Source organism: Papio anubis, unplaced genomic scaffold (genome assembly GCF_008728515.1).
Source record: "Papio anubis isolate 15944 unplaced genomic scaffold, Panubis1.0 scaffold254, whole genome shotgun sequence".
In the NCBI taxonomy this organism is placed as follows: Eukaryota; Metazoa; Chordata; class Mammalia; order Primates; family Cercopithecidae; genus Papio; species Papio anubis.
This window is the reverse complement of record NW_022162612.1, coordinates 25,608-39,942: the sequence shown is the minus strand read 5'-3', so window position 1 is coordinate 39,942 and position 14,335 is coordinate 25,608. Positions and strand designations below refer to the sequence as shown.

The window sequence follows — 14,335 nt, the reverse complement described above, 5'->3', positions numbered from 1 at the left end:
CTCCTTGCCACTTACCTTCGCACCAGGTGGTATTGGGTGATACGAACCAGATCTCTCTAAGAAGTTGAGATGGGGATACACTTTGTTTAGATTTAGTTGGATTTATTTAGGTGATTTGAAGGCTCTTCTAGAATTGCTTTATTGCTACCCATCCCAGAATACTCCTTCCATTTGTCTAACTCACCTAAAATCTCAGCAGAAAGTTGCAGGGCCAGCAGCCAGATGAAATTGACCATGCTCTATAATACCCAGCCCCCAACGGAAGCATGAGCTGTACAGAGCCAGTAGCTGATCTACAAGAAGTTTTTGCACTCATCAGAAATGAAAAACTATAATTTAGTTCTCAAAAATACTCATCCAATTGAAATGCTTCCCTATCACAGATATACTCTATAATTGTGTATACTGCATTATCAATACATCATATGAATTATTTTATGGGAATCCCATGAAATAGAATTTGTTAGGTTTCACGCATTTGCAGCAAAGAACTCTGTTGCAGCACTAGAAACAGCAAAAATGTTTCGTGCAAAGCTGCGTGTTTCATGCATCCTATTAATCATTTCAATAATAAAAACATTTCAATCCACCACGCTAGAAGAAAAGCTAAACTACATTTCTATCCTCTCTAGAGAAAATTATATAACAAAAGTTTCATCATACGGAAAAATAATCACAGTATGCCATTAAAAATTTGAAAGGAAAAAAGTATTATAGACATTGTCAGGAAGTTAATAAAAATATTACTTGCTGGCTTTTGTGATATCTGCAGGATTTGTTCAGCTTTTAAAAATTCATAAAGTTTTTGTGATTTCTTTTCTCATTCTAAATAAACATTTCTTTCATGCCATCTATTGTAACTTTGTATTCTTTTTCATAAAGAGGGCCCTACATAGCATGTATCTGCTTCTGTTTCTATGCATTTCTCTTCAGAGATTTAACTAGTGTTGATAACCAAGAACAGTTACTAACATGCATAGGTTTATTGTTCTAGAAGGAACAAGTTTTTGATTGAACAATCAAACCACATATGGATGCCAACACATCTACGAATCATATTCTTTGGAAATGTCATCTTTCTCTATTTCCTTTGCTGCTTTGGTGCAGGCTGGCAAGATGAATGATCTGTAATTGTTTGAAGAATTTTGGCCTCAGGTATTAAAAAGCAAAACTAAGACCAGTTTCCTGAGTTAATTTTCATATTATTCACTGAATTCCCTATTTTGTTCTTACAGAAGCATAAAGAGTTCAAGTCATTTTCTGCATAAGATGCTTGGTTTGCAGCAAGCTGCCGATGACATTACTTCATCTGATGACTGTTCTGTAAAAATAAGTTATTCATGCCAAGGAAGAGGATGATCATCAGAGAATGGAAACCCTAATTAAGTATTTTTTGAGCTAGTAAGTTTGTCTTCAGAGCCTGATGACTTCCCAGTTTTAATCAAGAAATTAATCAACTAATTTAATCAGGAAATCCCCTGGTAGGGGGGGAAATAAATACCTATAAAAGTTAAACCAATGTATACATAAAGTATTTACTTAAGGGGACTGTTGAGCTTTACAGCTTCAAAAAATTCCATTTTTAAAAATTACTTTTTAGGTTATCTACATTTTTATGAATATTTTGAAGCATAGTGCATTGAAAAATCTGAACAATTAAACATGCAATAAAAAATAAGTAATGTAGTAGTATTAAATTCATTAAACAAAGTTCTTCATATAATCTTTCAGTTTAGTTAAAGTAATTTGAGTAACTAAAATTCTGAAAAATTCACAAATATAAATTCATTTGAGTTTGGTCAAAATAATTTGGGAAAAAAGTCAGTTTCCTGATAATATATGGACCACTTGAATAAACTCAATTAAATTGTGCTCAATTATTATTTATTTTTAGATGTAAGCTTCTTTCCTGAAAACAAACAATAATTTATTATGAAATTGTATCTTGACAATGTGTTAACTTCAAAGCCAAGATGGAAGAAATAAAAGAAACATCCTGAAAATGAATGAAAGCAATTATGTTCTACTCAGGAAACTCTAACATCAAATAATAATACAAATAGTGATCTAGTCAGAAAATATTTTTAACCATAGATAAAACTAAATAGGAAACAGATATTTTCTCATGGGCCACAAGATAAAGAACTTCATATTTTATAATAAATCATCACTGAAGTGACACAGGTGCTGACTGGAACAACCACAGGACAGGCAGAGGCTGTCAGCCACCAGGGTACAGTGCCAGAGCGACTCACTTCAGGAGGTAGAAATATGCATGCAAATAGTGTTCAAGTAGATTCCAAATGTTGTATACTTAACGGGGATTTTCTATCCAAAAATAGACTTTGAAACTTTTAAGATCTATCAAAATTTTGCAATCCTCAGTGTCCCGTAGCACACCTGTAGTCCTCAGAGACAGACCAGAGGCCTTGGCACATTGTGTGCAAAGGGAAAATTAAAACACAGGAAGAAGTTTCCAAACCTCTCAGGCTCCACTCAACCTAAACTACACTCTCAACATCCATTTCCCATCTCCAGCTTTGCTCTCAACATTAATGGAGTCTCCAAATTAAGAAAACTTTACCCAGAAGGGAAGTGTAGCCCTTTAGATCAATGGTTGTTCTTGGGGATATGTGGGGGTCCAGGCAAGGAATAGTAGGGAAGAAATGGCCTCCTGAGGACCTCCCAAAATCCCTTGGCAGACTTCTTCCAAATATCCTTCAATGCATCAGAATGCAGGTTAACAAACAGACAGGTTGTGAGAATGTTTGGTCAGGAGAAAGCCACGTGACCCACGACCCATTGCTCCTCTAAATGGCCAACAAATTAGAGGAAAATGAAGTGCAGGTTATTTATCAACTCAGCTGCACTCACGTAAGTAGAAATCTTTCCGGTTTCTCTCCACTGAAACCATAAAGTTGCAATTCTGCTGTTGTTTTTCACTTCATATACTACGACACCTTTGGCACAGATCCCCAGGGCCATCTGCTCTTCTGGCCTCCTCTTCTCTGAGAATACTTGGTGAACCAGCACACCGTATTCTGGGAGCTGTTGAGTGACCTGGAGCAGAAAAAGGCTGATGTAGAAGAGACAGGCACATGGTTTAAAATAATGGGCCTCACGTCATTCACTCCATGCAAAACATACTGATAGGCGTTCTGAAAAGAAAGAGTAGGATTGTCACAGAAGTTTAGGAAACACTGGATCGAGCAGATTTATTTGCTACATACAGATTTCTCTGCACCTCTGATATGATGGAATTTTCCTTTTTTTTTTTTTTTTTTGTAACCCAAGGAATACTTTTCTTATGGAATACCTAAAACAGTACTTAGAACACAGTTATTATGAAAATAACACAGTAGAATAATAATATTCTGAATAAGTTTTTTAGAATTCATACTCTTCTGGGACATCTCATGGTAAGAGATTTCTTTTCCTGGTTGTGTCAGAGTCTATAGTGTTTTCTGTTCCAACCCCCTTATATGACAGATAGAAAAACTGAGGCTGAAGCATAGAAAGCAACCTTCCAGATCACCAGTATTAGTTGTGAACTGCAGAGAAAATGACAATTCACTTTGGCACTCCTCACCATGCAGCAATGCCTTCGTGGGGGTCCCCATAGCCCAAGGTCTTGCCTCTGTTTACCAGGTTAGGGGAATAAATTTTGCCAGGGGCCATGGGCCAACTGGAGCTGGGGACTGCATTAGGCCACCAACTTCTTAAGAGACCAGAGTATAAAATGAACACAAATGTTTCTACACCTGAATGGCAGTCACTTTCCGACCCTGGGCTTTCCCAACTTCATCTTCACCAGGAATACGCCAGTCCCCATCAGAAAGTTGATGTGTCTCTGGGACCCACAGCCAGGACCTCTTGCTCCATGCATTTGAAGCCCTCTCAGAAGGGTTGTATTGCTAAGATCTGGTATCCCGTTCCTACCCCTAACCAGAGAGCAACATGTCCTATCCAATCTCTCTCACCCCCAGGCAAGGTCACAAAAACAGGGACAAATTATAGCTTTTGAGGGCTCCTTTCTCAGGCTCCTTGCCCATTCACCGTTGATGAAGTCCATGCAGACAGCTTATGCTGCCTGCAGACTCCACAGCTCTTCACACAAGGTTCAAATTACATTTCTGAACCCTAAGCCTCCTTCGTTTAACTTTGGAGAGACCCTGTCATCATCATCATCATCATTATCATCGTCATCATAATCAATCAGTATCCTCATCATCATACAAATCAATATTTATTGAGCGCTGGTGCTGAAATATCCAATGGCCAGACTGGGCACGTGATTAAACAAAGCAGGACCACCCCAAGATAACTAGGTAGATGTTTTTAAAGAATTCGGTGTGATATTTCTTTTAAAAAGTAAGCACTAATAAGTAGTCCTCATTAGGATAAAGACGCCTTTGCTAGACTTACAATTCTTCAATTGTTTAGTATTAGTTTATATTCTAATTTATTGTTTATACAAAGAGAGATATGATACTTTTCAGTTCTTTGGGCCTCAAGATTCCTACTGGTAAAGCACTATGCTAAGCCTCTCCCAGCATAATTTCATTATTATTTAATCTTCAGAACAATCACAGAGAAGGTGAAGCTATCCCTTTTCTAAGTAATCTGTCCAAGTTCCTGCTTTGGAGCCAGGAATAGAAATATGGAAAGATGAGCCTGTTTGCTCCTGAGTCTTCACTCTTAACAACTGAAATACAGGGAATCCAAAAGGCCTGGAAACATAGATGAATATACTTAATGTTGTCAATGGCATCTTCATCTGCAAAACAATAAAATAATGAAGTCTACCTCCATTCCCTGTCTGCTAGGGAGTTTCCTAGGATGCTTCTCCTGGCCCCGTTTGGATTGCTATTGCTGGGTGTCCTTTCAAAGGGTCATTTCCTCTCCATGTGCTTTGGGCCATCTTACTACAAGGCCTGTCCTCCTTACAACAGGCAGCAAAGTTGAGACGGGACCAAGCACTCCTGGCTGCCAGCCACACAGCACCCTTGCTGTATTGAACGTTCTTCAAAACAAATGGATTGTTATTTCTGGATATTCATCAAGGGGTTCAGAATTCATCTTCTCTGACCTTATAATTCCACCTGTGGGTATCTACCCTAAGAAAATATGCTGAATAATCAGGACAACCCCTTCTCATAATGCTGTTCAGTACAGATTTGTGGGGTGATTTGGGGAAACCAGCTCCTGGCAGTAAACGGTTTCCTAAAAACAGTACTGCCTTAAAATTGATTATCAGGCAGGCTTTGCAAAGGATATTTATAAAGCATTTGTAATTATCAGGAGAGTGCATTTGTTGTAGTGCTAAGTGGGAGAAACTATAGGATACAACCAGTATGATTTCAATAGCAAGAAAAAAATATTTTAATAACCTATCACAACCCACAGCTATGTAGGAAAATGGCTCCATGGTTGAGGAAGTTAGGAAAACACCGAATTCACCTTAAACAGGTTATTCTGAGATTAATAAGCTAGCATAGTTGTGAATCTACAGACAGACTATGGTATTCAGTGCTCCCCAAAATGGACTTTTGCCCAGTCTGTTGCTAGTATGAGATGCTGAACTGTCAGAGTTAGTCATTAGTGAACTGGGGGCCGAGAGGCAGCCTCCCAATAATGGTTTTCTCCTTTTCCTAATGAAAAACAAGAGCCATGAGGAGCTATAATTAAATGATCCAGTGATTGCTTGTAGAGTAGTAACTGAGCTCTGTGATGGGCTCTGAGGATCCAGGACCCTCCAGACATTTATAGCCCAGTAGAAGGGATGGAAAGTGTCCAGAAATGACTGCAGTGCAAGGTGTCTTAGCAATATGTATCAACAATGTTCAAAATGTTTATTACCTTCCACCCAGTAATTCCACTCATGAGATTCTATCCCTAAGGAATGAAGCAGAAATACAGCTAAGATTTATATGTAAAAGATGCTAATCTCAGTATCGTTTTAAATAGTCCCATATTGGAAACTATTTATATGTTAAACAATAGAGCATTGAGAGAAAAAAGTAGGGTACAACATACGTTAATTCAAAAGAAGTTTTCAAATGTTTAGATTTATGGGATTATATGCATACATAAAAGTGCATATATAATATAAAGCTAATTTTAAATATATATGCATATACACATATATAGGAATGCACAGAACAAACAGAGAAGGATGAATATACCAAAATATAACTGTGCTATCTCCAGGCAGCAGAATTATTAGGAGATGTTTACTTTTATAATCAGGGAGGGGGAGAAAACTTTTAACAAACCCTCACCCTAATGAGAGGCTCCCAGTGTGCTCTGGGGGTGATGACAGAGCCCTGTCTAGTTTCTCTCTCTGTACCACAGGCAGGTAACACCAGTGTTAACAACCCCAACCAGTCCACCAAGGGGAACTGCAAAAGCAAGAGTGCTCCTTGAAACCCATAAAGATTACATGTAAACGAAATAAAATCTATTCAGTGCTTTCTGTGAATGGGGGAAAAATTAGTTTCCTGTATTTTTGCTTCTGAGCCTGGTAGTTTCTTTTACAATCATTTTCCATCATTCAACCAGGAAGTGAGGGACCCTGACAGTGAACTCAGCACTCAAAGCCAGGGTCTGGGCAGAGGCCAGAAGGTAACGTCCATCCTGCAGGCATCTGTTGCAGGGTTGGGTCCTTGGCCTCTAGACTGGATTCTGCAGGTCTGTGGCTCTGTGACCACTCATCATCAGGTGGCTTTGAAGTCTCCACTGGTCCTTCATCAGGGGAATGCTTCGTCCCCTTGACAGGGAACACATGTGCAGCCCAGACTATGGAGTGTCCTGATCATGCTTTGCCAGTGCTTCTCAAACGAAACGCTTGCAGGTTACACTATGTTAGATACAGGGATAGTTCTGCAAAATGACCAGCTGAAAAGCAAAGGCCTGACCTCATGTTGGCTGTTCTGTTTTCAAGTATCCACCTCAATTAAGGGCTAGAAAACACAGACGGAATATTTCTACCTGACTTCTGTACAGAGAAATATACAGATCTCCTAGCTTCCTTTTAAAACTGCTCCCCCAATCAAATGGCCCAGCCTGTATCCTGTCCTGCGGAAGCTGCGAGTGTCCTCTCACTTGCCCCCCAGCTGTATCTGCATAGGCACAGTAGCCACTCCCTCCCTGGTCCCCACATCTTGACATAGAGTAGCTGGTATTGTTCTTGTTCCATTGAGCGTTTATTGAGTTGTGTGCCTGTGGGTAGACCACAATCCTCCCCACAAGACATGGGGCTTCCTGGGAACAAAGAGCATGTGCTTTTTGTCTCCATTTTCCAGTGCCTGGCCCACAGCAAGGGGAGGTTGTGGAGTAGCAAAGACTATTCATCATTGTGTGTGCCCACACAGGGGTACTGCAGTGCCACTGTTTCTGCCCCGCGGGTGAAGAGACAGCGGGCTCAAGCTGTACCCCTGTGCACAGGCCGCAGCAGCTGTGCTGTGTTGAGGACTGCTGCCTGGAGGGCTGCAAACTTGGGGTTTTGCAATGGCTTTTCTCTGGCTCAAGCTCTGATCTCGTTCTTCTGCTGTCCCATGTGTCAACTCTAAGAAACGTGGTCTCCCTGCTTGGAGGAAAGTGTCTGGAATGCTGATCTAAGATTTGGCCGGGCACAGTGGCTCACGCCTGTAGTCCCAGCACTCTGGGAGGCCAAGGCAGGCGGATTACCTGAGATCAGGAGTTTGAGACCAGCCTGGCCAACATGGGGAAACCCTGTCTCTACTAAAACACAAAAATTAGTGGGGCATGGTGGCAGGCACCTGTAATCCCAGAGCGAGACTCCGTCTCAAAAAAATAAATAAATAAATAAGGAAAAGCCCTACCACACTCACCCCAGCTCACTAAATCCTACCCTCTTTGGGGTCATTTCCAATGTCAGCTGCTTCCAGAAGCCTCTCCTTGCCCCTCCCTCCCTCTTAGAGCTCCACGCTTGCTCGTGCCTCCTTGTGGGTCTGCACACACCTGGGCCCCTTGAGAAGGCTCCAGAGGGGACTGCTGACTGCATTCCCTTGAAGACCAACACCTCTCTCCAGGTCAGGAAGGCCTTACCCTCAAGAACTCCAGCTCAGCATCCTCTCCCCAGAGTGCAGAGCTGAGCCGGTGCATCTCTGAGATTTCGACTTGGACCCGTAGAGCGGTCATCCTCTCGATCAGACTTGCTGGGATGTAATCTTCAACGTGAAAGTATGGCTTACTCTCCACCTGCTGGAAGTAAGATGCAGAGGGGGAGGGCATGATCAAGACACTGTCCGGGGGACTCTGAGCAGAATGAAAACATTATCTGTAGTCACAATTCCAGGAGAGCTCCAGAGAAAGACAATTCCTCGAGGTGCCCACCTGGGATATTATTTTCCACTATATTCGAAACAGGGCCAAACCCTAGGACATGAACAGAAAAGAGAGAGTAAAGGAGCTGTTTTTGAACCCCTTTTTATGCCAAGTAGTTCACAGAACACATAAGTCTCTTCTGATTCTCACAGGAATACTCTGAAGATGGCATTGTCATTGCCATTGCCAACATGAGCAAGAGAGAGGTCACTCAACAGGGCAAAGCTCACACCACTTGAAAGTGACAGAAACAAGATTTGTTCACCCCAAACCGTCACACTTTCCATGATGTGTGTTTTACCAAAAGGCACAGCCAAACCTTGGCCCCAAAACTCCATGTTTTTTTTTAATTCATTTAGCATTTCTGTCTACATGCACTCCCAGAACATTGTCTCTTCACACCAGAAAGGTCTTAGCTTTGGCATCATTGCTGCACAAGAAGGTGTTCAAGGAGTAGCCCCCTGAAAAAGGGGAGACTGGATACCCCCAGCCCACCTTCGTCAAGTCTGTTCTTTGGGAGACTGAGGCTGCATCCCTGCTAGGAGAGGATGGCAGGTCGAATCACTCACTGCTTGATGGTGGGTTCCCTGAACACAGACTCTGGGGCAGGCAGAAGTCTGCAGAAGTCCATGCAGGAGTGATATTGAGGTCCAATATACAGAATGAGGAATGCAGGACCAGCCAGAGGGAGAACCTGACCTTACCTTTGTATTCCCAATTCAACATGTCCTGGTCTCAGGATGCCCTTGCCAGCCTAACCCTGGGCAAGCCATTTCCCTCCAGTTGAGAGCAGTTACTCATGAGGAAGGCAGCTAGGATCTGGGAGAATCTGGCCTCGTTGGGGTTGGGGGTGAACGAGTTGGCCTGAGGGGGGATCTGAAGGGAAAAGCACAGTGTCCGCCACCTCCCACTCTCCTGATGTAGCATGTCCCCATGTGGCCATGGACCAAGAATCCTCAGGCTGATGCTGGCTCGTGCTGGTTTTGAGCTCAGCTCCACCACAAATGGAGAGACATTGTTCAGCAGGCTAGTGCGTAAAAAAAGCATTTAGAATACTATTAGAGTAGCCAAATTCCAGAACACTGGCAACACCGTGCTGGTGAGGATGTGGAACAACAGGAACTCTCAATCATTGTTGGTGGGATTGCAAAATGGCACAGCCATTTTAGAAGACAGTTTGGTGGTTTTTCATAGAACTAAACATATGCTTACCATACAAACGAGCAATTGTGCTCCTTGGTAATTATCAAAAGGAGTTGAAAACTTATGTCCACACAAAACCTGCACACAGATGTTTATAGCAGCCTTACTCATAATTGCCAAAACTTAGAAGCAAATGATGTCCCTCAGTGGGTGAATGGATAAATAAACTGTTACATCTAGACAATGCAATATTGTTCAGTGCTAAAAACAAATGAGTTGTCAAGCCATGAAAAGACATGGAAGAGTCTAAAATGCATATTACTAGGTGAAAGAAGTAGGTGTGTAAAGGCTACATACTGTATGATCCTAGATATATGATATTCTGGAAAAAGCAAAACTATGGAAGTGTAAAAAGATCAGGGGTTTGGAGGCAGGGAGAAATAAATAAGTGGAGCATAGAGGATTTTTAGGGCCACGAAACTACTCTGTAAGATACTTGAAAACTGGTTATACAAATTGAGTAATTCTTGTCATATCCAACTAAATCAGAGTCCAGGAACCAGGAAGAAAATGAACTCGCGGCACATAGCACCTGCTCCAAGAATTAAATTTTTCCATCAGCCCAACTACTGAAAGGACTTGCTGTAACCCTAAGACCAATTTTACCTAGTAGCTGCTGAAAAGACCTGCTGGGACTCTAAGACTTGTTTCACCTCTCACTGTCACTCACCAATCAGTTTTCAGTTCCCAAAAGCTTCTAAAGTGCTGATGAGTCTTCTTTCAAAACTACAACATTTTTATTCCTAATAAAAATCCCAACCTTCTCTTCGTTCTTGAGACACACCAAAGACCACCCAGTATGTGAGTATACCCCAAACTGCAATTCTTGCTTCCCAAATAAATTGTTTTAAATTTAGAGATTCTTCTCCATATTTTATTTGACTTCAACAATAGCGTAAAGGTGGATACATGTCTTTATACATTTGTCAAAACTCATAGAATGTACAACATCAAGAGTGAACCTCAGTGTAAATTATGAGCTCTCAGTGGTAATGGTGTGTCAATGTAGGTTCATTGATTGTAACAAATGTACCTTCTGGTGCAGGATTTTTATGTTGTCTGTAGAAGGCCGTGCATGTCGAGGGGCAGGGATATATGAAAACTCCCTGTATTTTCAAATCAAATTTACTGTGAATCTAAAACTGTTCCAAACATTAAAGTCTATTAAAACATTTATTTTAAAAAAGCATTTAGGATCTTTGACCCAGGATCCTTTTGGTAGGAATATATCCAAGAGAAAAGTCCATAAGGGACTGAAAAAACTCTGGGGTCAAGTACACTTGTTTTTATGGCATTTATAAAACAGAAAAATCAGATGCAATTTAAATGATAATAATAGTAGTTATCACTCACATGGTGCTACTGGGTGAATATCCCACAACACAAGAATGAAGAAGTGAAGGAAGACTGGGAAGGCACAGCAGGCTGCCACTCCAGAGGATCACTAGGAAGGCCACTGGAGGACATGTACCATTGAGTGAGAAAGAAGAATGCAAATCGAATGTGGTGAAGTTCACAACTGTGTAAAAACCCCCGCATGTGATCAAGGCAGGGAGAGAATGCACCCAGAGGAAAGTTATTCTGCTGTGATGATGTGATTAAGGAGATTTATTTTTATACTAAATTGTCTTTGTCTCCCTTTTTAAAATGCAAATGTAATCATGTTGCTTCCCTGCTTAAAATTCTTCGGGGGCTCCCAATCTTTCACAACAGTGGTTTCCAAGTTATTTTTGTCAGCACCAGAACCATTTATCAAAGAAAATATAAGCCCCTTAGGAGGCCACACTGTCTTCCCAGATACAACAAGTGGCCACCACCCAGCTTCACAGCCACCGAGGCTCAGGCAGCGGACAGGCCAGACTTCTCCTCTTGTCCATTCAATGACACAGAGAGGGACTCTCCTTTCTGAGGCCTCACTCAATGCCCTTTGAAGTGTCCATTGCAGCACCTGGCATATAGCAAAGCAATGTGAAGTGAGCCCTGGTCGCACTCTTTCTAGCTTACCTAACCTCACAGAGTCACAACTTTCTCAATGGCAAATGTAAATAGCACCAGCTTTTCAGGGTTGATGTAAGAATTCAATGGTGCCAAGCCCAGAGCAGGCCTTCCATAAATCAAGACTGAGTAAGTGGTTGTATAAATGAATGGGTTTGCGTAAACTTGTTGATCTTCACAAACATGAGACAGGAAAAAGGTCTGCCTTCAGGGGCCACATGGGGGCAGCAGAGAGCACCTCAGAAATGTCCTCAGGGCAGTAGACAGGTTAAGGCTTGGCAGGATTTGGGGATGGGGAAGCAGAAGGAGGAGAATGAGATGACACTGAGCCAGAAGCAGGGTAAGATCAGTCAGAAACTGGATGGGCACAGGAAAGCACCATAATGGAGTGTTGGTGCTGGTCCATTTTATGTGTCAACTTGACTGGGCCATGGGGTGCCCAGATATTTGGTCAAATATTCTGGGTGTGCCTGTGAGGGTGTTTTTGGACTTGACTGACACTTAAATCCATAGACTGAATAAAGCAGATGGCCCTCCCTAATGTGAGTGGACCTCATCCAATCTGTTGAAGGACTGAATTAAACAAAAAGACTGACCCTCCTGTGGAGAAGCAGCTCCTCTCTGCCTGACTCTCTTCATGCCAGGATGCAGTTCTTCTCTTGCCTTTGGGCTCAGGCTTGGACTGGAACTGCACCATTGGCCCTCCCAGGTTTCCGGCTTGCTAACTGCACAACTTGAGGCTTCTCAGCCTACATAACCACATGAGCCAGTGCCTTCTAATACATCTCTAGATAGATAGACAGAAAGACATATAGATGATAGATAGATAATAGATACATAGATAGATATATAGGCAGAAGATGGATACAGAGATGATAGATAGATAGATAGATAGATAGATAGATAGATAGATAGATAGATACATAGATACATAGATACATAGATAGATACATAGATAGATAGATAGGTAACTACCCATTAGTTCTGTTTCTCTAGAGAACCTAGACTATTATAGGCTCATAGAGACAGGTCTGAGCCCCTGGAGCCCTGGGGCAAGAGACTCTGCTGTACTGACTCCAGGTCTGAGTAAGAGACTATTACTCAAACTCCCACCTGCCTCCAGTGGATCTGACCTGTGGTCCCCAACAACTCTAAGTGCTAGAGTTAAACTCAGGTTTGACATCCTGTATCTGAATCTACAGACTGAAGGTTAGCTGTTGTGTTATTTTATATTAGAGCACTATAATGCTGGAGGAAGGAAAAGGAAAGCTTGTAAGCATAGGTACCACACATGCATTGCCACCTTTCACCTTTACAGCAGATTTGCAAGAGATTGATGATTATTTTCCATTTTGCAGATGAAAAAGCCAAGGCTCAGAGAGAAAATATGCCAAGACCATATAGCTACTGAACCAGAGGCCACAGCAAGAATGTCAACTGATTCACTGGGACACTCCTGGCTTAGAGCACCCTCCTCCCAGGACTCCCCAGGGTAGCACCACAAGGGCAAGAAGAAGGTGGCCTAGGCATGAAAAGAGCCCCAGGCCTGGGTACTGAGGGCAGGAAAGAGTTCAAGGATAAGCAGTGACAGGGCTTGTCAAAAGGACAGGGAGGAGGTTAAGGGGTCCAGGCCAGCTCTGAGACACTGCCTCCCTGGGGCAGTGTCAGGGGCAGAAAGTGAAGTTCCAGTCCCCATGGACCAGGGTAGGCCCAGGAGAGGGGACAGATGGGAATTGAACTACAGTTCCCTGACAAGTCAACTGCTGATGTTCCGATGGATGACTGTCATCTGTAGTGTCTTCCAGTCCAGGAGTTTCAGCTCCATTCATTCACAACTCTTGCACAAACTCCCTGTGCTTCAAGCACTGCCTTGGTGCTGGAGAAATGGCTACACAAAACAGACAAAAAAAGCCCTTACCCTCAGGTGTTTTCTATGCTAATGATCAATAAAATGAATTCATCATCCCACGTGATGATAAATGCTGTGAACAAAAACCCTGCAGGGTAAAGGAATACGCAGGGACTTTGAAGACCCCAGGACATAGCAGCACCTTCCGAAGCTGTACCGGGAGGAAAGCAAGACAATGTTGGGAGAGTCTGAGAAGTGGTTTTTCGAACCGCAGTCTGTAACCCATTGGTGAGCTATGAATCAATTTGGGGGCCATAATCAGCATTTTTAAAATGAATGAAAATATAATAGGAGATATCAATGTGCATTGCATATAGAAAGGCTGCACCTTATTTCCTGAGGTTTTTGCTTCAGTTCTGTTCTATATACTTGTGTGCATGTTGGGTTTTAATGTCCATTTATCCATGGGACATGGCAAAAAAATGTTTACAACCCCACTGTTCTCACTGCTTTAACTGTTGGGCTTGTCCCTGCTCTTCAGTCCAGTTCCAGAGCCAAGGCAGGCAAGTTATAATTGAAGTCATTCACAGCCCTCCCCATCTATCCCACATACCCTATGAGGAATAAGACACAGAACTCTGCGAAGGTGTCCACACCCAGTGTTGGCTACTGCTTCTCTTTCTCAGACTCAGGGTGTATTAATCTACTGGAGTTGCCATATAACTGGGAAGCTTAAACAATAGAAATTCATTTTCTCATAGTTCTGGGGGCTGGAAGTCCAAGACCAAGGCTTCCGCAGGTTTGGTTTCTCCCAAGGCCTCTCTCCTTGGCTTGCTGACAGCCTCCTTCTCCCTGTGTCCTCACATGGCCTTTCCTCTGTACTTGTGCCTCCCTGGTGTTTCTTTGTGTGTCCAAATTTATTCTTCTTATAAGGGCACC

The 14,335-nt window shown here is 42.3% G+C and overlaps 1 protein-coding gene across 1 annotated transcript in view; it reads right to left on the bottom strand.

Moving 5' to 3' along the window:
• LOC116272911 (FERM and PDZ domain-containing protein 2-like) overlaps positions 1-14,335 on the bottom strand; it is a 66,804-nt gene that overhangs the window by 26,878 nt on the left and 25,591 nt on the right. The window contains 2 exon segments of the mRNA XM_031661807.1: positions 2,875-3,060; positions 8,071-8,226. Coding sequence (XP_031517667.1) covers positions 2,875-3,060; positions 8,071-8,226 — 342 coding nt within the window.